Source organism: Triplophysa rosa, linkage group LG18, assembly GCF_024868665.1.
Source record: "Triplophysa rosa linkage group LG18, Trosa_1v2, whole genome shotgun sequence".
NCBI classification, from domain to species: domain Eukaryota; kingdom Metazoa; phylum Chordata; class Actinopteri; order Cypriniformes; family Nemacheilidae; genus Triplophysa; species Triplophysa rosa.
Window position 1 is genome coordinate 5,834,267 of NC_079907.1, and position 22,696 is coordinate 5,856,962.

At 42.5% G+C, this 22,696-nt stretch overlaps 1 protein-coding gene across 4 annotated transcripts in view; it reads left to right on the forward strand.

Moving 5' to 3' along the window:
• bahcc1b (BAH domain and coiled-coil containing 1b) overlaps positions 1-22,396 on the forward strand; it is a 91,129-nt gene extending 68,733 nt beyond the window's left edge. For 3 of the 4 annotated variants that reach the window (XM_057357795.1, XM_057357796.1, XM_057357794.1), the window contains exons 12-29: positions 4,432-4,589; positions 4,843-4,979; positions 5,292-5,390; positions 10,557-10,668; positions 10,923-11,139; positions 11,795-11,989; positions 12,729-12,893; positions 13,238-13,473; positions 13,585-13,668; positions 14,328-14,475; positions 14,601-14,718; positions 14,833-14,908; positions 16,893-17,001; positions 17,090-17,206; positions 17,292-17,441; positions 18,255-19,459; positions 19,552-19,788; positions 19,875-22,396. In XM_057357795.1, the coding sequence (XP_057213778.1) occupies positions 4,432-4,589; positions 4,843-4,979; positions 5,292-5,390; positions 10,557-10,668; positions 10,923-11,139; positions 11,795-11,989; positions 12,729-12,893; positions 13,238-13,473; positions 13,585-13,668; positions 14,328-14,475; positions 14,601-14,718; positions 14,833-14,908; positions 16,893-17,001; positions 17,090-17,206; positions 17,292-17,441; positions 18,255-19,459; positions 19,552-19,788; positions 19,875-20,084 (3,773 nt within the window). In that variant the 3' untranslated portion in view covers positions 20,085-22,396. The remainder of the gene's footprint in view (positions 1-4,431; positions 4,590-4,842; positions 4,980-5,291; positions 5,391-10,556; positions 10,669-10,922; positions 11,140-11,794; positions 11,990-12,728; positions 12,894-13,237; positions 13,474-13,584; positions 13,669-14,327; positions 14,476-14,600; positions 14,719-14,832; positions 14,909-16,892; positions 17,002-17,089; positions 17,207-17,291; positions 17,442-18,254; positions 19,460-19,551; positions 19,789-19,874) is intronic. The other variant, XM_057357797.1, reaches the window with a different exon arrangement.
• The last annotated feature ends 300 nt before the right edge of the window (positions 22,397-22,696 follow it).

A 22,696-nucleotide genomic window follows, 5' to 3' on the forward strand; every position in this document is an offset into this window, starting at 1 on the left:
TTTGATGTTCTTTCTGATCGCAATGAAAGCACAGCCAAACGCACACATGATTTAATTTCTCATCAGTGATTTGCATGAGCCGTGTTGTAGGGCTGTGATACAGGCAGCCAGGGAAGACCACGACGAGGCCTTTCATTTCGTTTTTCTCTCCTCACATGAAGAGATGCAAAAATAGGGCTTTCAGAACAGCTACATCTCCAGGCTTTGTGTGAATTGAAGATAACAAAGACCCGCCCATCCTGACAACACACACACATACATACAGTACATTCACAATCACCTGACTGTCCTGTTTTACACTTTCATAAGAACACACGCATACACACATACACGCGCTGTTTTGCCCCTGGGGACCTCAATTTTGGTCCCCACGGTGACGCGAGTCCCCATGTGTTGGTGTGTATTCAGGTTTAGGTCCCCACCGGGATATACAAACATGAACGCATGCACACACACACACACACACACACACACAAACATGTCTGGTTTATTATCTCCGTGGGGACAGTCCATAGGCGTAATGTTTTTTATATTGTACAAACTGTATATTTTATCCCCTACCCCTAACCCTAAAGATCATAGAAAACTTTTTGCATTTTTAGATTCTTAAAAAATATTGTTCTGTACAATTTATAAGCTTTTTTGCCCACCGGGATATAAAAACATGTCCACACACACACACATGCACGCACACGCACACACACACACACACTGCCTCAACTGAGCCTTCTTGGCTTCTTTTCCTGCGTAAGATCAAATGCTCCTCAGTCTTTTGGGGTTCCGCACTTCCTGTGGGAGAGACTAAGACAGCTGGAAGGAGGGGGTGGTGTTTTTAAAGGGCTTTAGCCTGTCTTAAAAGGCAGCTCTAATGATGGCTGGCTCCCCCCGGGTGCGCCGGATTGGACTGTGTCCACTCAGTCAGATTAAGGGATGTTTCCCCTGCCCCTGCTCCTCAACCTGTTTGATCACTTTTATTAGGCTCATTTTAGATGGAAAAAGCCCCTCCACTTTCCCACAGCTCGCCGAGTCCCCTGGTAAAAAGTTGATGAAATAGTAGCAGTTGATCTTTTTCCTCTCAGGACGACAGCGTTTTTGTCGGCTAATTAGGGCCCATTGTTTCGAGTGCTGTTTTAGACGTGTTGCTTTTCCAGGGAACGTTTAGCATCTCCCTGCCAAAGGATGTTTTTATTTACGGCAGCAGCTGAGGAATCCCAAACACTCTGAGAAAAAAACGAACCGTATTCGGCGCTTTTGTCATTTTGCTCAGTCTAGCAGATGAAATGAAAATTTGGTGCAATGCATTGCATGTACTCCTAAAGGCTGACAGTTAACATGTAGCAGATGTACGCATTTACTGTAAAATGTATGGTTTTCAGGAAGATGGACTGAACTAAATTTACATTTACATTGGGCATTTATCCAAACTGCCTTACAGTGCATTCAAGTCTAGATCTTGAAACCAATCTTAAAGGAATAGTTCACCCAAAAGTAAACATTATTCCATTATTTTCTCACCCTAACGTCAAACCTGTATGACTTTTTTCTGCAAAACACACAAGATGATATTTTGAAGATTGTTAACAATCAACATCGGCCCCCATTGACTTCCGTTGTATAGACGAACCACTGAAACATTTCACAAAATATCAACACGAGGGAATAAATAATGACAGAATTGTTTTTAGGTAGACTATCCTTTTAAGTTGGATTTTCCAGTTGTGTGGCTTATTTTTGCTTGTGTGTGTTCTTCCGCCCATATTAAAACAGGGTTGTAATCTGCTGTGTAATTCTTGTGTAAGCAAGCTGCACTAAAGGGACTAATAAGAGAATATGATGAAGCTCTTTGCAGCAGGAAAGAAGCCATCAATAAACACGCCCGTCGCTGAATTATTAAAGAACTGGAGGTGAGGCAGCCCGCGCTGGCTGTCAGGACCCGGTCCCTCGCCGGCTAAGGATTTCATATGCGATCAGGTTTAGCCTTCAGTGATTTACAGATTTGATTTCAAGGTGCTTATCTATTGCAGACATCTCAAGCGCTCTGCTGACGTTCCTCGCGGCGTTACGGACGTCGTGAAGTGCGGACAAATAACATGTGATAAAATGATATAGATTTTGAGAGGTCCTTTGAAGTATTGTTGGTAGTTGTTATTGATTGGTCAGTGATACCGCCACATACAGCATTACCACTCAAGTCTTTCCTGGGCTAAATGTTCTAGGCTATCAACCGGAGAGCATCATTTGTCTTCAACCTCTCCTTCTCTTCTTCCTCTCCCATTTTCCTTTCTTTTACTGGGTCTCAGTTCTTCTATCCATCTCATGCATTCTGCTTTCATCCAGTATCAGTGTACCGTTTCGTAGCTCCCAACTGGTCTTGTTACAGTAGGGTATGGGCATCGATTTCACAAAGACCACCACTAGGCTAAAAGTGGCACGATGATTTCAGCCAGGTGGGAAACCAAAGACCATCCCAGGCCAGAATAAACCAGTGTTCCTCATGTTGTCTTGCTTTCCCTTTTCTGTTCACATCTCTGTCCGTTTCAGCTGAGAGATTTTCTTCACGGTGCTATAATTCTTTTAAAACCTATACTTGTCATTCACATTTCACCCTTTTGGTTGAATCTCGTGAAACCTGTGAAGAACATGTCAAGGTCACTATAAGAAGTCAGAAAAACAGCCTTCATTTTTTCGTTTGTATTATTTTTATGCCAAAATCATTTTCCACAACAATTCTCATTACCGTAATGCAAACACATACCCACCCACCCCCCCCCAAATAACAGCAGTGTGAAAAAATCTCTCTCATTACAGTAGTGGTAAAAATCTCATCCTTTAAAACAATGATACAGGCTTATTTAAATCGTAAAGTCATTAAGCATTTTGATAGTATTTGTTTTACTGCCTTTAATTTATGCTAATTAAAAAAACCTTTGTATTACAGTAATGACAATAACTACTGAGAATTATAATGGCAAATCCAAAACAACTCAACAGTGAAACGTTCAGGCGCATTACGGTAATGAGAAATTGGGGGTGGATGCTTAATTGCCATGATTCACAATGCAAATGTTAATGTCCCTGAAGTTGGCTTCATTTTCATTATGCAGAATATACGATTTCTCTTGATTTGTTTTTTTGGTCAAACGTGGACGTGTTCTTGACAGGTCGTGAGTTCGTTCTCTTCTCTTGAAGTCTCGATCTCCTCCGTGTGCATTTCCCCTCGGAGGATAAATTGGATTTTTTCCATGTTGGGAGATGTTTGCGAATAAATAGATAGCTCAATAAACACTTTTTATTGTCCTCTCTCTCCTCCACCACCCCTCGCGGTCTCTCTGCAGAACACATACTGTGCGCCTGTCTTGCTGTGACGCGACAGAATAGCGAGCTGTGTTCGCTCGCTGACACGGACATAGACGCTCACACGCGCACACACGCGCTCATACAGTGTTCTCAGTATCCCCAGGCCAGCTTTGGCTGTCATGAATATTCAAGCCTCATTGGCTGTGTGGAGGCTGAGCATGTGGCCTGCCCTAATGACAGTGATAAATGTTTAGAAATTCCCCTTCTTCATCTCTCGCTCTGTAACATGGCTCCTGGCATCTAAGCCTCATGTACAGAGATAAGCTCTCTGGTTAATAGCTATCATCATTGCTCATTCGGGCTCTGAAAGCACAAAGTGCTGTCAGGAAACAGCGGCGTGCTTTGCGGCCTTGTATCATCTCTCTGTGTTTTAAAGGTCTCTCTGCTTGCATCCATAGGGATATGCTGGATGTCTGCATTGCTGGGTCTCTTTTAAATGTGGAGAGACAGGGGTTCAGTTTAGACCTGTTATTAACATGTTACAAGTAATATGCTCACATTCGGTCCATGATAAATTGTGGCATTGGGAGGTGGTCAAAAAGCATGTATAATGTAAAATTGTTTGTAATGTGTAATTTTTTGGAGTAGCTACTATATATTAACAGAAATGCAATACAAAATACATAACTATGCCTTCAGAGGAGTATAAAGACCTTACATGATGAAGCGTGTTCACCTTGCGTGGTATTCACCATGTTGTTTCTACAGTAGCCCTAAACGGACAAACTGCTCTACAGGGTGCGTTTCGTAAATACATTATCTCCTTCGGCAGAGAAGCGAAAACGTGACGACATCTTAGTCCTGTGTCAACCACCATAGTGCTTCAAAAGGGAGCGGAGGAGGGCTATAGATAATGTGTTTTTGTATTTTTTGTTATGCTTGTTGTTGCTTGTCTTCGTGGATGGATACGCTATAAGCTTTACTGTTTAATTTTGTTGCATTGAATGCAATGGCAATAAATTGAATTAAACTGTTATAAATTGTGAAATGTAATGTACATTTCTCATGTCGCTCAGTTAATCGTTGAATATTTGATGGTTGGTTTAAGCTCTTATTTCCTCTTATTCTGTGCAGAAGAGGACATGCTGACCTTTGACCTCCAAAGTCTGGCAACCCTAGCTGCCGCACGTGCCCTGGAGCGGGTCCCGCCCACAACGACAGACTCGACCCCACCCCTCCGTAGAATCCTCAATCTGCGAAGAAAATGCAAGTGGACACCCCGCCCTGAACCGGTACAAGTAGCTCATGTTTATTCATTAATTTTTTTCTGGTTTGTTTTGACTCGAAGCTGCATCTTTCACTTCATAAAAACCCCCCCAAAATGATGCAAACAACTTGTGACCTACTGTATAATTCACCGTATCACACACATTATTTGGTGTTTCACATAGAGACGAAATTCATACGGAACAATGTTAGCATTTATCATTTAGAGCCACTATGTTCAGCACTACGGCGTAAACTGATTGGACTTTGTCGGTGTAGGTGTGTCCTGTTAAGGGTACCATGGAAACGCTGGATCGGGAGGAGCTAGCGATGCGCATGCGACTGGCAGAACTGCAGAGGCTCTACAAGGAAAAACAGAGGGAGCTGGCAAAGCTACAGAGGAAATATGACCACCAGTGAGTGAACCACAGACATGCACACACCCTCGCGCTCCGCACACCTTTTAAAACCCATTTACGCACACAGAGATCGAAAGCTCTTCGATCTCACACACACACTCTCTCTCTCTCCAGTGCTTTCTCTGTCCCCGTGTAACACGCTCCTGGGACCACCCAGCGTGTGCTGAGACCTCTTAGCTGAAGCTTGAGCTGTGCTTAAGTCTTCCCACTAGTCCACTCTCACAATTAGTGTGGCTTAGTGTTTCGTAGCGTTCAACATCATTAGTGTGAATTAGCGTGATTGACAGCTCTGTGTGTGTGCGTTTACAGAAAAGAAGAAACCTCACGCAGTCCGGCTCGCAGAGGACCCGGAAGGCCACGGAAGCGCAAATCCACGTCGGCCCCTACAGACGCCACTAAAAAAGTCAAGTGAGTGTTGCTCTTTGTATGAATTTTGAACAGCAACAACGACGCTTTTGAAGTGTCTGACACTTATGCTGCTTAATTATAAGGACGAAAGTTTTAATTACCTTTATTTTCAAAAGTTGTCCAACATGGTGATATCCTACTGGTCTTTATAATAGGTGTATAGTCACACTTTCCCACAAAACAGTAAATAAAGTTGCTTTGTTTTCTCAAGACCTTATCCATACACCGTAATAATGAAAATGCTCGTCTGTTGTTTCAAGAGAGAGAGTCGAGATTAAAGTAGAGTTACGGAGACCAGTAATATCAAGACTAGCTCATCATTGCCTGCGAGAAAACAATTCCTTACCTGTATCCGAAACTCTTTGCTTCCATTTAAAATAAAGTCTAGATAGGAGGTGCGTTGGTTTTCTGTAATATTATGTTTGCGTGTGTACGATCGAACTCTGTGCGTGCATTCAAATAAGTGCAGAAGGCTCGTATCAGTTCAAACAAGGGAGACTAGGTTATTAATCAGTGCAAAAAGCCATCATTAATCATATTTACAACTTCCATTGATTATCTACAAGTGTTGCGACTCCCTTCTAACCCGTGACGCGCCGGCGATATTAATTTGATAAAACACGGAGACCAATCGCCCGCGCAAAGTCAGTACGTTAAGTTATCATCCTGATGGATGAGCGCTCACCCCCCACCCCCCTGCGATGCACCTCTGTTTACACGCCTCAGACATTTTGATAAACTCGGTCAAATCAAGTTTACCCTACCTGATTAACAAAACTCATTTTATTAATACCCTGGTTGATTAGCAGCTTGCTAATGAAAAGCAGGAGCCTTCGTTTAATTACACATGCTATACCCAGCGCGCCTTTATCCCTGCCGTTAATAACCCCCCCCCCCGACAAATAAAACAAATGACAACATGCCGCCACTAAAATTTATCCAAGTCGTAAAAGCCTTTTTAAGATCGTCTTTAGAGAATGTCGGAGAGATGGTGGGGTTTGACGTCTCCATCGGTTTCCATCAGTTGAATGGTTGACATCATGAGTTGTTGAGCAGTTGAAGGATGATATTTACTAGCGTGTTCGTCAGCATTATTGGATTTGAGGTTTTGTGTTTGGGAGAGGAGGCAGTTTTTTGTTGATTATAAATTCTTCACTATGTGTTTGTGTAGCATCCTCTGCCATCATCAGGCTGAATCTGTGAGAGGTCAGAATGCTAGGCTATCATATCAATGTATCATCTATGTATTTATTATTGATATATATAGAGAAATACTAAAATAAAAAAAAATCAGTTTAATTTTTACCTATTATTAGCTATAATTTTTTGTATTTTTTTATGATTTTATTATTTATCTGTTTAATTGTTATGTTGCTATATACTGTGATTTGTTTATTTCGGTTTTGGTTTTACTTTTTTTCAGTAGAATTTTTAGCTATTATTGGCTATAATTTTCAGCGATTTTTTTTTTAATGATTTTATTTTTTTATCTGTTTAATTGTTATGTTGCTATACTGTGATTTGGTAATTTCAGTTTTGGGTCAACTTAAACTTATTTCAGCTTATAGCTGAGCAACATCTCAAATTTTGTGTTTGTTTTAGTTTTAGTAATCTATAATAACCTTTGTTTACTTGCTGGTAGAGGCACAAACATACATGTTCACATACTGTATGCACAATCATATTCTTCTGCTCTCTTTTGCAGTCTTCCTCTCCCTCTGTCTCGCTCTCTCTCTCTCTCTTTCTCTCTGCTTGATGATTGTGTCCTGCTAATCAATGGCCTTCTCTGAATAGCATTACTTTGTAATCCTGACCCCTCAGAGGGGAAGGGGTTTGTAATTAGGGGACTGTGAATTCTCTTACCAGCCTACAGACACCCACTCTCTCTCGCTCGCTCTTCCCTTTACAGCTGGAATGTGACATGGAGTTGACACAACGACTAGAGAGGCCTTTTAGGGTCAGGAGGTCAAAGGGTCGCCTTTGGGTGGCGACAGGCAGAGCATGGTGGGGTGGGGGGTGTACGTCAGCTTGCTTTTTAATAGACGTCCTAGAAACAGTCCTCATCAAGCTAGAGCAACCGCACACCAAACCTGGTGTCAGGTTACTAATCAGGTTTCCACGGTTACCTGGTCTCCCGGGCCTTGGGGGTTTTAAGAGACTCGATGTGGCATTTAAATGCAGAAGTGAATTGCAGATGCACACCGTCTGGAAGCAAATACTTTCCTGCTGCAGACTGCTGGGGCTTTATTTGTTGTTTTGACGAAAATAGGGCGTCTGTTAAGGCCCATAATGAGTTCATTGGGCTGTGGTTGAAGACGTGCAGATAGATATACTTGTGCCACAAGGAGGAGAAACCGAAGTGCACTCAAAACTCTCTTTACTCTGTTCAGCTGAGCGGTTTACTCTTAGTAATGCTTTGTTCTTGAAGGTTTTCCTCTGCTTCCCCTCAGGTCTGTTATGTCTGAGAAATCCATGTACGCTTGAAGCATCTCCCAAAAAACAATCATTTATCTCTAGTTGTGATTTGAGGGGGATTGTGGTAAAATGGTAATATGATGTTTTTGGATGAACTCATTGGATGCAGATGTGCAGAATGGGTTGTGGACGGGTATGACCGTGTCGCATGTGGTCTTGGGTCGATAGAGGTTAGTGTCCATCGATCACGCCATGGAGCTCTGTTCAGACGTCTGACTCCCTTTGGGGATAGTCCTCTCTTTCTTTCTCTCCTGTTCTCACTTGACTTGTTCTTCTATTATGTGCTGTTTACTTCTCTCTACAGTATCATTTGGATTTACTGCTGAGACTGTAGCAAGCGATACAATTCTGCAGGCAGATTTGTAGGTGGATTTTAAGTGTACCTTCCAAAATTCATTTTTATGTTAAACCCAAAAAGATTTATTTTTTGTTGTTTATTAACCCTTACAGTAAATGAGTGAAAACTTGTATATGACCCTTTCATCTGTGGAATACAAGAAAATATATTTTGAGAAATGTCTAAGTGGTTTTGGAAGTCAATGGGGTTCAGTGTTGCTTGGTTACCAACATTCTTCAAAATATCTTCTTTTGTATTCTGCATTAGAAAGAAAGTAACTTTTAAAGGTTTGGACAGACACGAGGGTGAGTAAATAATGAAAAAAATCACTTTTTGGATGAACTATCCCCTGGTCTGAACACTTTATTGGGCATCATAAAGCTTATTCTATTCAAACAACCCAGTTTCTATTTTTAAATATGTAATGCGCTGAGAAAGTTGCCTTTTTCAAACCATACAAAACTGTGTTTGTAAACCAGAGCTTTATTCCTGAGGGTTTTTGGACCATGGTCCCTCATCCTCCTCTCCACCCATCTGTCCTGGTGATGTATCCCCCGTCTCTCTCTCTCTCTCTCTCTCTCTCTCTCCCTCTCTCTCTCTCTCTCTCTCTCTCTCTCTCTCTCTCTCTCTCTCTCTCTCTCTCTCTCTCTCTCTCTCTCTCTCTCTCTCTCTCTCTCTCTCTCTCTCTCTCTCTCTGTCTCTCTCTCTCTCTCTCTCTCTCTCTCTCTCTCTCTCTCTCTCTCTCTCTCTCTTTCTCTTTCTCTCTCTCTCTCTCTCTCTCTCTCTCTCTCTCTTTCTCTCTCTCTCTGGGCACCCCCACCATGCATCTCTAGCTGAAGCAGGGGCTCTTTGTGTTGAAGAGGAGGGACGGGCCTGTGTGTTGAGGACACTGATTCTTTCTGACAGCGCTGGCCACAGTAAAGGGCAAACAGCCAGCGTTCAGACAGCTGAAAGGAAGCGGAGAGCACAACACAGCTAGTTCTGCCTGCTCTACAGGATCTGTGCGGTTCATGTGTACATGAATGCGTGTGTGTTTCTGATCTTTATACATGTGCTGTGAATTTGTTTCTTGAGACATTTTATATCATGGCTTTCTTATATCAACTTCTTCTGCTTCTCATGTCCGTGCAATGTAAAAATATTGTATAGAGGAAAGTAGCTCTGTTTGTTTAGACTAGAGGTACTGTCATCGTCACTGTGACGGGGGTTGCGATTTGAAAATTGGTTCTTTTTTAATAAAAAACATTTATTTCTGTAGGAAAGTGAAATTTAGTCAGGGGAATTGGTGGGAGTTTTGTCCATGACCCGGGTCAGATTCGAACCCTAGTCCTCGTGAGCCAACAGCTCTTATGTGACCGTACCATGTGAGCATGTGTTACAGCTCCAATGTGAGGACAGATTTTCATTGAGAACTGCTTTTGATTTTAAAGAAGAACCAAATACTATAGATACATAGATAGCAAATATTATAAAAAAAAATAGTAGGCTATATTGTATAATATAAGAATGACTAATTTGATGATGCTTCCAAAGTGCTTTAAGTTTCAGGGACCAGAATCAGTGAATTCTTTAGAATTTCCATCCCTATAACACATAAAAAGACGGATGCAATTCGGCAACCACACCTACGCGGCTTTAGACAATCACCTGCCAATCACCCAAGTGACTGACAGGCCAGCTGAAGCCTGTGGCTCCACCCCCGGCCACAGGCACTGACTAAGGCAGCCCGTGGCGGGTTTGAAGTATCTGTCTGTTGCTCAGGAGTAAAAACACTTATGCATACTGCAAAACAAGAGACCGGTAGCCAGAGAGCAAGTGTATGAGCTTTATTTCAGTTTAATAGGCCTGCTGCACGGTCGTCCACTTACACACACATTTACACACATGCCCTCGCTCACACACTCTCAGTCGCCCCCCCGAAGGCCAATGCATTGTGCTGCTTTGTGCAGGAACAGATGCATTGATATGGTAATAAGTCAGAGAGTTTTTTTTTTATTAATGTAATGCTGGAATTCACAGCCCCGAAACCATTGGCACAGAATGGAAAAAGAGTAAGCAAAGACGGAGAGACTGAAACGAAAGAGTGAGGGGAAAAAAAGAACAAACAAAATTATGAGTGGGAGGTTGCTTTACCAGCACTTCTCTCAGATATTTCTCGCTTTGGCGTCAGATCCCAATTTTTCAAGCATGCAGCGGGGAACCAGGCCCCTGCCTCTCCATTCATCAAAGGTTGAAAAGAAGGTTATTAGAGAGCCACGGAGAGGGAAGGCAAGCCCTCTGCTCGCCTCTGATCTCTCCTTTTCATCCTTCGTTCCTCTCTTCCCTCATGAATACCTCTCTGTTGTGATGGACAGGTCGGCTGGGATGGGGGCGGGGCCAGGTCTGCTCACAGCTGAGGACTTGGCTGGAGGCGGAGACAGGAAGAGGATGTCCAGTAGTCCTTACCATCATCTGGGCAGCGCACAGGTTCGTAGCTAATCCTTTTCTGCCGCTGACAAAGGTTGTAAATGTGTTCTTTGTTTCTTTTTAAGTATAATGCATATGCACTCATAATTTTGTTATGCTAGTTAGGTTTCCTGAAGGAAGTTCCAGTGCTTAGATAGACTTTGGTTCTTTTTAAATGAAAGGACATGTCAAGTCAGTTCTTCCCTGCGAATGTTATTATAAAGCAGCCTAAATGTTTTTCCTAGACTTAATTTTCTTCCTTTCTTCCTCTGAAGGCTCACTGCAGGCCGAGAGGAAGACCAAGACTGCTGAGCACTAAGTTTAAACAGAAGGCTTGCTCACAGCTGAAGCAGAAAGCCAAAGGCAAGCGTGGATCGAGACTGGTGAGCTTATTGTGTCACAGAGAGAACGCGAGAGAACATCTGTCTAGAGCACACGGTGGAAAAGACGATTATGCACATAGTAACAAAACTGGAGAACACAGTGACGCAGGTAAAAGTCATATATATATTTTGCTTGTTTAGGTATGATGTGCATATACAGTAGAAATATCAGAGAAATATCATATTGCCTGCATTCAGGTTTTTAATGCTTTTCTAACTCAATTTATTTAGAAATCTACATTTTAAAGTCAACATTAAATCAAAACGGCCAACATTTCGTTGCCTTGGAATGAGAAGGTTCTATGTCCCAAAATGTACACAACGTAAAGAAAAAACATCACATAATGTTAATAGGTTGTCACAGAATAAGAATATGTGAATAACTCAATTTTGACAAAAATGAGAACCTAATTCCAAGTCGACAATTAATTTTCTTAGTACATGCATGTAGTTCCAAAAATTACTCTAAAATGACTTTTCTGTTTTGCTGAAATCGTTCTTGAAATCTTGTCCACAATCCAATCAAAGTGCATTTCTGCTATTTTATTCCTTCTTGAAATGCACCATTTCACTAGATACCACCTCCGATTATGAAAGTAAAATGGTTTGCTAATGTAAATTTATGTTGACTTAAAAGCATCTTGGTTTTCAAAACAAGTGCATTAATCCAACTTCCTACATCAATTTCTGGGGATTTTTTTGTCATTTGTTCTTTACAAGGGTTTTGAAATACATTTTTTATAAATAAGATTTTTGTTTCCCAGGAGGCAGTGGGGCAGCAGTCCACCCAGTATCAATTCGGAAGCAGACTATGATGAGAAGAGGTTCGAGGTCAAAGGCTATCCTAAACTGTACCTCCTCAGCCCTCCCAACTCAGACTCAACAGCACCTACGCAATACGGCCGACAGCAAGCTTGAAGTTCCCGAGAAGGGCGGCTCTCCCTCTGACAGCGACACAGGTGAGTTATGGGCCATCGAAAGATCACCGGACCCCCTCATTTTCCTGCCCGGCTGTCATGCTAATAAAAAAATACAGACGGCTCATCAACCACGCATTAGCTGAAAATCCGAGCTGAAATGTTAGCCGGAGTCCAGCTGCATTTAAAATGTCACACCGTGCAATCTCTCCCCGTTCCACTGCATGTTTTAGCCCATACTTCCTGAAAACGCATTTCAATAAGTGAGCAAATGTAGAGATTGTCATGACTGTAATGAACTCAAATGTAAGCTAAGCCTGCTGTTGAGCTCGGCTGTGTTGTCGCCGCTCCGGTAATTGCCCTGAAAGTTTTCGCGTGTATGCGAGAGTGTTGACGAGTGCCTCGTAAGTGACAAGTGTGTCAGCGTTATGCTGACATCCGACACTGTGGCCACCGTGCCATCTCTGCTCCATGCGAGACACGCTGCCCACAGACGGCATCTGCCGATACAAATCCGTAATGCCGTAACTTGCGTCCAAGCAGAAGTCAGAATAGACACTTGTGGGTAGCAAATGGTCAAACCTATGAGCGACTGGACGTCTCTGACCACTAAAGTTCCTGCGAACGTTGCCAGTCACAGCCACCAATCGCGTGAACTTTGCTACATATCGAACGAATCATACTGTGAGAAACCGTCAGACCACAACCCATTCAGATGTCCGCCATGATCTGTGGTCCAGTCAAGCTGTCAATGTATTCAGTCGATCCATTATTTTCACAGAGGGAGAAGACGACTGCATGTATGACAGCGAGGAAGGGGCAGAGGGCATCAGGAATCTATCATCTAAAGAGCAGCTGTCTGGAGCCAGCCGTCCTTCACATGGCTCCATCGTGAAGCTCGAAGCCAATCAGAAAGCCAAGAACAAGACGGAAAGACAAGGATTTGGTAAATGTTACATCCTTATTTAACTAGAAATCATTGTGAAGTGAATTCTTTGTGTAATAACCTCAGAATGTTTTTATATGATGCCAAAACCTTTGCCAAAACTCGCATCTAGTATCCATATTTGATGAACTGGTTCTCGCCATAAATAAAGCTGTAGATGCAGGAATGGCGTTAAGAAAAAATAAAATAAATAAATAGTATCCATATTATGTATAAACCACATTCCTGTAGTTCAATTGGTAGTTAGCAGCACAAAGGTCATGGGTTCAACCCCGAGGTCTTTTAACTACTAACACTCACTGTCAACATGTCACTCATAATCTTAATAAATGTTTTGCTACCAGGGTCTGTGAATGTGTCCAACAATAAAGAAGTAAAGATGAGAAGGAAGGCCCCCTGTAGGCCAGCGTTGGTCAGTGCTGACAATAACCATTTGGAAATGGAGGAGATGAGGGGATGGACTTTCCCCAAGTGGAGAGAGGGGTCAGGGGAGAACACCTTTGACCACACTAGGGTCCTCAAGACCTCCTCTACTCCACGAGAAAGGACCTCACGGAAGAGTACGGTGCTTCTTGGAAAGGTATATATGTGTTTTACTAAAATTCTTTGGTCAAATTTGATACAAACACAGCTCCTTATGGAGCTACCTGAGAGTGCATTTTGTCTAACATGCTCTATTGTGTTGTTGCAGAGGAAGGTAAGAGGCTGCTGGTTGGATACGCTGTCGTCTCAGTATGATGACATGACTTGGAGCAGACGAATCAGAAACAAGCAGGTACGGAATGGTCCACTTCATCAACATTGTTCGTTGCTCTAGTCTGATAGCAAATTAGACTCTAGTGGCCCAGATCTGGCTTGCCCTCTTGGCACCCATAAAAACTCACTAAGAGGGATTATGCAATCTCGCTCGGTTCGCCCTGTCAGGGCCTCTCGTAAATCTTCTCACAATAAAGATAAGACTGGGATCTGCCTGCTAATTCACGGGCTGATTCATGCATTGTCTAAATAAACCAGTCGATAGTTTTGAAAGGATTTACACCATAGGTGTCAAGGCAGTCACCATCGGCCCTTTGTGAGGTCATCGCTGAGGCATGCGGAGGCTGCCTAACACGAGGGTGGGGAAAATTTCCACTTCGCAAGATAAAATCACGCATCACTCTTCACCCGTGGCTCACCCATTTGACTTGCTGGTAGATGCACCAGCATCACCCAAAGTGACGAAACCTCCATCGCATTAACGTATGACAGCTTTGAGCAACATACTCAAGAATGACTTGTTAAGGGTGCCAGAGGTTATGATAGATTTGTATAAGAGTTTGAATGAATCCTGAAGCCCTGAATCGCTCTCTGAGGGGCCGTTAGGGATGTGTGAGTGTGTCTGTGAACTTTATGAGTGTGCAGTATGTGGTGAAACTCACACCCTGTTGCTGTTAGCAGGATAAAGGACGAGCAGTCAGTCGTTTGCTGGAGAGCTTTGCAGCCGATGAGGGATTCCGTATGGATGACGACAGCAGTTTCTCAGAGGGAGAGGAGGAGGATGAAGAAGAGGAGGAACCGGACATGTTGGGCAGCACACTGCCTGGTGAGAAAGATAGACAGATGCGTCATAGATTTGCATTCATCTCCATGCACGTTGGGGCGGGCAGAATGTGCGTGTGGTTAAAAGGAGGATGACCTCTCACTTCAATCCGTCTTTGTCACTTTCAGCCCTGCCCAGATGTATTCTCACCAAAGAAATCCTGAGGGATGGACTTAAAGTATTAATCTCAAAGGAGGACGAGTTACTGTATGCTGCGTATGTACATACGCTGGACCTGCCTGATATGTAAGTCATCACCCTGTGTGACTCTTCACAGTCCTAATTTTCAACAAAGATGTGCATAACAATTTAAGGTCTTTTGAAAAGGTGTTGGAAGCATTTTTTTCTCTCTCTCTTCAGATATAGTGTTGTCGTTGAGGGAGAGCGGGGAAACCGGCCGAGGATCTATTCTCTGGAGCAGCTGCTGAAGGAAGCGGTGAGAACCTTTAAAAGCTTCTTCAGGCGGCCTCCCACAGGCTCAAATCCTGCCGAAACCGACCCTTGTAGACTTGTGTTTCCCCCCTTGAGAGTCCCATCAGCTCAAGGCTGGACTTAGTCCAGTTCTTTGACTTTCTCTGCCAGAACGATTCAGAATATAACATCTGGGTGGGTGTGCGCTCCATAAGACAGTTGCATAGCCGTGACACACAACTACTATTTATAGTATCTAAAGGGCTCCTGTGCAACTTTAGCTGCAATTGTAGATGTTTTTATACATTGGCGCCTTTGTATTTGTCTCATTGAGCAAAAATCATAAGGAAGATGAGCCTCTTGTGATCTAAGCATATGCATTCATGTGTGGATTAGTAAAATTATAAACATAATTCACCAAATACATTGATTCGGGAAGAATGTTGCTGATTTAGCCTGGTTGGTTTTTGGGCAGTATTTTCTGTTAGCTGCATCTAATGCAGTCCATCAGTTCATTCTTGCATATAGAGTTTCAGGATGTGACTGAATAAGACTGTTCCTTGTTAGTTTTCTGTGTCCCCTGAGGAGAACGAACAGAAAAACACATTTTATCCCTCTTTTAGTTGTTTATCTTCTTATTTAGGAACATCTTTGAATCTGAACTGCTGGTTGCATTTACACGCATAGTTTATCGAAGCCAACGGGGGAAGTGAAAGCTGATTACACACTGTAAACCAACAGCTCCTTGTCAACATGCATTCATTTGAATACATTATGTGATGCATCTCTGTTTCAGGGGATGAAGAAAGTGTCTCGCTGCTTATGGGGGAAGCCCCGCCACTAGCCCCGCCCCCCCAGCTCTGTGCGTCTCTCAAATTTAAATTTGATGATATCTCTTCTTGATACAATCCACAAAGGGCTACACAAAAAGCTTCACGAAATGCAAAACAAAGAGGCACTGAGTGTGTGTGGTTTTAATAGAGATAGAGAGATGGTTGTAGTATAGCGGGGGCTTTGACATCGACCGCTATGCTTTCTCCGTCACACTAGGACTCGCCCACGAACCCCCAGCACTGTTGGTGCAGATGTAGTTTGTTCTTCAGCATGATTGGAACTAAGAAGTGAATACGGCTTCGGTTTACATACATAAACTTAATAACACACTCCCACACACACATTTTCATACACAAACAGGTGTTGGTGTAATTTTCCTCATCTGATTCCACACCCACTTTGCCATTCTGAATTACTTTCAAATGATCTCAGATGTATACATGATCATTTTTCTCAACATTTACTAGCAGAGCGTGTCGTTTTTGCATCACTGGTGCATCAAATATAATAACAGAAACATGGATTATTAACCATTGTTTTGACATAAGGCCATGTTGTTTACAGTTTTGCCAAATGCATAAAATGTAACATTCTGTCGACATCAAGCTGAATAAATATTTGAACACAGAAAAAATTGCACACATGATCAAATTATGACAAGTCCCACTACAGTGATATCTCCTGTGCCGCCTTTCAAATTTCTTATCATTGGCTGCCCACCCCAGTACCAGTGTATCCAGGCCAAAAAACAACTCCCCATTTGCTGTCTCTGTTAAAAAGGGCTGTTTGAACTGGATCCTATAGAGTCCTAAGTGTACATGCCCTATGCAGTGGGAGGGGATCTGGCAACCTCACAATAAAGTCATCGATTTAAGGCCTCCCCTGTGATCTTTAATTTCATTGTTCCAAAGCAGATGCCTTTCTCACTGATCCTGATTTCCTATTTTTTCTGCATCAGTATGAGAGGCTATCTATGGAAACGAAATCAGAAAACAGCATCTCTGGAGACAGGGGAATACTTATGGTTGTAATTGTCTTAAGGGAGAGGCCTCAAAGACATCTGTTCTTTTGCAAAGTGGCAGCTTTCCAACATTTTCCAGCATGTTTCTGAATCAACTTGTGTGTACGCTTCCTGTCTGTGTGGGTTATTTTTTAAAGTAATCCATATGTTGTAGGTTTTGGATGTGCAGCCGGAAACGGTGGAAACTCTGACGGATGGAACAAGAGTGTGCGCCTACTGGAGTGAACGATCACGCTGTCTGTACCCTGGAGATGTCCGGAGAGGTGTGAGCTCGCACACACAAAGACACACATTAAATAGTAAGAATGTTGGTTCATTTTTTGGAATATGGAGATTGTTTGTCTCCTGCAGGAGGTCCGGGTGAGGAACAGAGGGAGGGCAGTGTCATGGTTGAATTTGACGACGGAGACCGAGGATGGATTTCTCTCCAAAACATTCGTCTGCTTCCTCCAGGCTACCAAATTCACTGTATGTCAAATGCATCTGAACATAAGTGTCTTATTTTTTCGTGCTTGTCTGTAAGCCTTGCTCTTCTCTTGCTCTTGTACTACAGGTGCAGAGCCCTCACCAGCCCACCTGGTCTCACCGACTTGCCGCAGGAAGAAGAGCTCCAATCAAGAGAAGATAACTCAGCAGGCTGATGTGTCCTTGGAGCGTTCCGCTAACGCAGAAACCCGAAAGAACGGTGTTAAAAACAAATCAGGTGCGAGACAACAGCTGCATCGTCCACATTCTCAGGGTTTTCCAAATCTCTCACTTTAATTTAATAAAAAATGGCACGCCTTACACTGAGGTGATTTTTTCAGCATCGCCCGAGATTAAAATCTCTCATGACTTGCATACAGCTCTGTTACGGTTAAACTGCAGTGAAGTTTGTAAACATGTTGTTTCAAACACACACATTGAGAAATCGAACAAAATTCCAACACATACTTTCGCGCTTTAGTGATTTATCTGTTACAGTAAATCGCATGTTTCTCAATGTGACAACACGCTTTACTAGCTGCCCGCATCTTGTCCCCAGAACACACAGAATAATAATGTATTTATGTCTCTCATGGGCCACTGAAGTCCCTTATACAGTAAATGAAGAAAAATAAGTAAAATTTGTAATTTAGTGAAATTAATATGGGAAACATTTTCAGTCATTACTTTAAATGGCTGTAAAGTTAACACATCTGTGTTGATGAGATAAATGTTCAGTTGACTAATGGAATGAGATGTGTTTGAACAAATATTTTAGCCGGATGAGGGTAATTGACGTGAAGGTTGAACGCTACTTAAATACAGAGTCTAACTGACACAGATATGACTCAGTTTGGAGGTACCAGTCCAGCAAATCTGACTCTGATGTTATCTCCAACAATGACATAAATCCATCAGTTCTTCTGCTTTCAGGCTAATGTCTTTGCATCTGCTTTGTCCGATGGGCTAAAGGTGCAAAATACAACATGACTTGAACTTTTTTGTTCCTGAATGTCACCATAATAACATCTTTGTTTGTCTCCCTCTCCAGGAAGGCCAAAATCTGCCAATTCTTCATCAAAGAGCTGCGCGGTTGAGAACGTGATGGAAACTGCTTCTCCTCTTCTTGGCTGGCCGCTTGCCACCACGTCCAGACGGAAGCCCTCCATGGATCTGTTCCAGTTTAACGGGTTAACCAAGAGAGCTCTGAAGGGAAGGGAGTCAGACATGTTCCCTTTACTTAACTCCACCATGGCCACCCCGGCCAAAGGCATCTTTGGCACTTCCTTTGAGGTCGATTCTTTCAGCAGCATCGCCAACGGTTGCACTTCCTTTGGGAATCAGCAGCTGACAACAGGCCTGCCCCTCGGTCACAAGGGAACCTCTAATTTACGGGGAAGAAAGATAATGGACAGGAAGGAATATCTGGTCAAACTAGACCATGAAGGGGTAACATCCCCCAAGACTAAGAATGGAAAAGCATTGTTGCTTTATGGAAATCCAGAGGTGCAGGGTTCTAGAGGAGGACGGATGGAGAAAGGCTTTGGGGCCAAAGGATTAGGAGAGCTGACCTCAAGTATGGCCTACTCCCAGTCTGTTCTAGTTAAAGATGCCAAAAGAAACAGCGGCAATCTTCTCAAAGGTTCATCGGACATGCGCAAGCACCCTCAGGGTCTTGGGCTTAGTGAATATGCAGATTATGGACCTAACTGCCACAGCGACTGCCTAAGCTCCTACTCAGATATGGATGAGGATGACGACGAGGAAGACGGCAGAAGAGCAGCAATGCGCACCACCGGGCGTTTTCTGTCTCGTCTTTCTGTTTCATCATCATCATCGGGGTCCTCCAGCGCATCTAGCTCGGGCTCTCTGTCCAGTTCCAGCATTTGCTCCTCTGACAATGACTCGTCCTACAGTTCAGATGAAGAAGAGGCATCACGGCTTCTGCTCCAGGGTTGTCTGTCCTCTCATCACACATTACTTCAGCAACAGCAGCATCCTGAACCTCCCACCGCTCCTCCACATCACACTTTCGGAGCCAAAAGTATGGCTATTACAAATTCAAAGGTTGCAGTTAGTAGTACAGGGAAACCTCAGAGAAGGAAAGACATTGCCAATTCAGCCTCTGTAGTCCAATCCAAACCTTCCAAAGACTTTCCTAAAAAACAGAAGATGGCGTCTTCAGACGGTCCACCAAACTCATCCTCTTTCATGCCGGCACGGCAGCTGTGGAGATGGTCTGGTAATCCTACTCAGGTATGTTTTGCCATTGTTCGTTTTGTTTTGATAACCAAAATGGTTGTAGGCAAGTCATTTACACTCAGCCATTTTCTTTGTGATGTCATCAGAGGCGAGGATTGAAAGGTAAAGCTAGAAAACTCTTCTACAAGGCCATTGTCCGGGGCAAAGACACGATCCGAGTTGGCGACTGCGCTGTGTTTCTCTCGGCTGGTCGGCCTCACCTCCCTTTCATAGGTCGCATTGAGAGTCTCTGGGAATCCTGGTCAAGCAACATGGTGGTCAAAATAAAATGGTTTTATCACCCTGAGGAGACCAAACTTGGAGAAAGACACCGGGATGGGAAGGTAGTCATCGCTTTCCATTTCTTCTTCAGCCTAACGCTTTTCTTCTTCCGATTTTACTAGACTCATATGTTCTTCTCTTGTTACAGCATGCACTGTACCAAAGTTCCCATGAGGATGAAAATGATGTCCAAACCATCTCTCACAAGTGCCAGGTGGTGAGCCGAGCTGACTATGAGCGCCTGAGTCGTATCAGGAAGCTTAACAGCAATGGTCAAGATCTCTACTACCTGGCTGGAACCTACGACCCCACTAGTGGCCAGCTGGTGACCGCTGAGGGGGAAACCATCATCTGCTAGGCATGCACTACTGAAATCTCAAATTCTGGCCGACAATCTGGCCGGTCAAGACATACAAATGGCGTGGTGTGAGAAGTAAGCTAAACCCAGAGCCATGGGTTTGTGCAGCAACTTTTATCTCTACTCTTTGGAGTAACCGTATTCAACGAAATGTGGAGATTGTGGTGATCAATGAAGGCTTCACAGTGATGGAAATATTTTTTTGTATTTTGTACTGAATAAAGGCACTGGACTTGTTTAGAGAAGAATGTTCAGACTGAAACACATGGATTGTAGGGAGGTGTGAAACACTGACTGTTGATTTGCAGCAAGATCTTCAGGAAAGATCTTCACCGGTTAACCACGTCAAACTGATGTCACCAGGACTTTTGATATCCCAGCAGGACCAAATACACTGTTACTGAGCTGTGGTATGATCTGTTTGTTTGTGCGTTTGCGTGAGAGATGTGAATGATGTGGTACTTTTTTTGCAGTATGCAAATATGTGAAACACCATGTGCGTGTGCAGAGATCAGCCACAAAAAATGGACAGGAACTGACCTGAAGATTAGAAGACCTAACTGTTGTTCTTCTAAACTGAACCGTGCTCTCACATGTGTACAGTCGAATGACCTCTTTTGACAATTCCAGGGATTTTTTATCGGTTTGTTTTCTCTTTCTTTTGACACAGAGATAACGAAAAGTCAGGATATTACGTCAGTTTATGAACTGATGATTTGCGTGTAAACAAAAACAAACCGAATGATTTTTCCAGTCAAGCCATACACTTCTGTACCTCTTGCTTATCTTCTCATTCAGGTGTATAGTTGTACAATTGATTTATTTGATGTGTGTAAATATATAAATATATAAATATATATTAAAACGACAAACTGTAAATATAATATAAATGAAGAGAGAACTCTATTCCTCTTTGTTGCTCTTGACTGTGTTATTTTTATTATGAAATTGTTCTGTTTGTTTGGGAAGTTCGGGACAGGCATGATTTTGGACACCTTAGTTACTGAACGCCCTCGTCGCTGTTGTAGAGGGTTTGGGGAGGTTCTGCTTGAGCTGACATCATGCAGTCTAGTCAGCAACTGAGTGATGAAAAACAGGCTTTGTCTACTTCATTACTGTCATTTTTCCTTTATTTCAGTTTTATCTTTCCTTGAAAGAATTCTTAGTGTTCTATTGCATTGCATTATTTTCTGTGGTCGAATCAAAAAACTCTCAACTGTGCTTATCTTTTTTATTACATTTTACTTGTTTGTTTTTTGACATGGTGTTAAAGCACTAACAAACAAACAACTGTCATCTGTGCTTAAGACACTTTGAAGTCAGTAGTTCCAGGTGCATACAGCACATTAGAGGTGGCATGACCGTCATGAAATACATATAAAAACAAACCTTACTGAAAAAATCTGGCCCCAAAAATGTCAAACCAAAGTATGTTTGTGGAATTCCTACACACGCAACTGCAATAAATATGTAGACTGAATCATAGATTTGGGGCACTTGCAATGTTTACAACTAATTTTGCAGATAGCTTTTAAAATGCTTGTGTTGCCGAAACACCTGACATGTTGTCAATACGTTTCAGAAATGTTGTAGCAAAGTGTCAGCCATGATGTTGTGTTTGAGAGGAGTTGAGTATAAGGAATGCAAAGTGTGGACAGAAATGTTCAGCACTTCATCATGCTGTCCTGCGTCACATGACCATGAAGGACAATCATAACCTGTAAGCGAGGGCAGTTTAACACAGATCAAATCTAAAATATTGCCTCTTGTGTGTCGTCACTTTTCTTCCTGCTTTGCCAAAAATCGTTCTGTTTCTTTTTCCATTGTCAACGTTGTACTTTTATTTGTTCAATATGCAAGCCTGTACAGATTGTTCAGTGTTGGAATTGTGAAAAAGGATATGCCTTCAATCCTAAAGGATGACTTACTTTTTTATGACATTGTTGCTGTTACACTGCAGAAGCTAAAGCTTTAAGAAATATGATGTGAAAATAAATGTAACGTCACTTTCTGGGTCTATAAAAGCAAAATAGAAAAAAAGAAAATGGTATTTTTGTAACAAACACTGGATTGACGCAAACTCTTGATATGGTGACACTGGCAGTTGCCAGGACGTTGGCCAAGCCTCAAAGGAAATGGAATCATTCTGTAAACCTGAATTTGAGACCCACTTGGAACTGATTTTTATGGTGGATGTTCTTTTTTTGACCTTGTGGGAAATATAACTCTAAGATATTTCCACTCTCAAAACATGTTATTTATCTTAATTTTATTGCATTCGTGTTGCATTTAATTAAAAAAAATCTAAATTACCATGCCTCACTGTATTTTTTTTAAGTATTTAAGTTTGTCTTATATATATTGAAATCTTTTCTTTTAACAGACAAAAGACTACATTGTTTATAGGTGTGGAGAGTATTATTAAAAAGGATTCTTGTTACAATAACCAAATCATGTGTAAAAATATAAGTCAAAAAATGTTAAGTCTCTGACTTAAAAGTTGTGCAGAATAGGCTACCGACTGGTTCATTGTTGTCTAGTTTGTGCCCAGCAGCAGGGGCGGATTTACCATTAGGCAAACGTATGCAGTCGCCTGGGGCCCCCGAGCTACC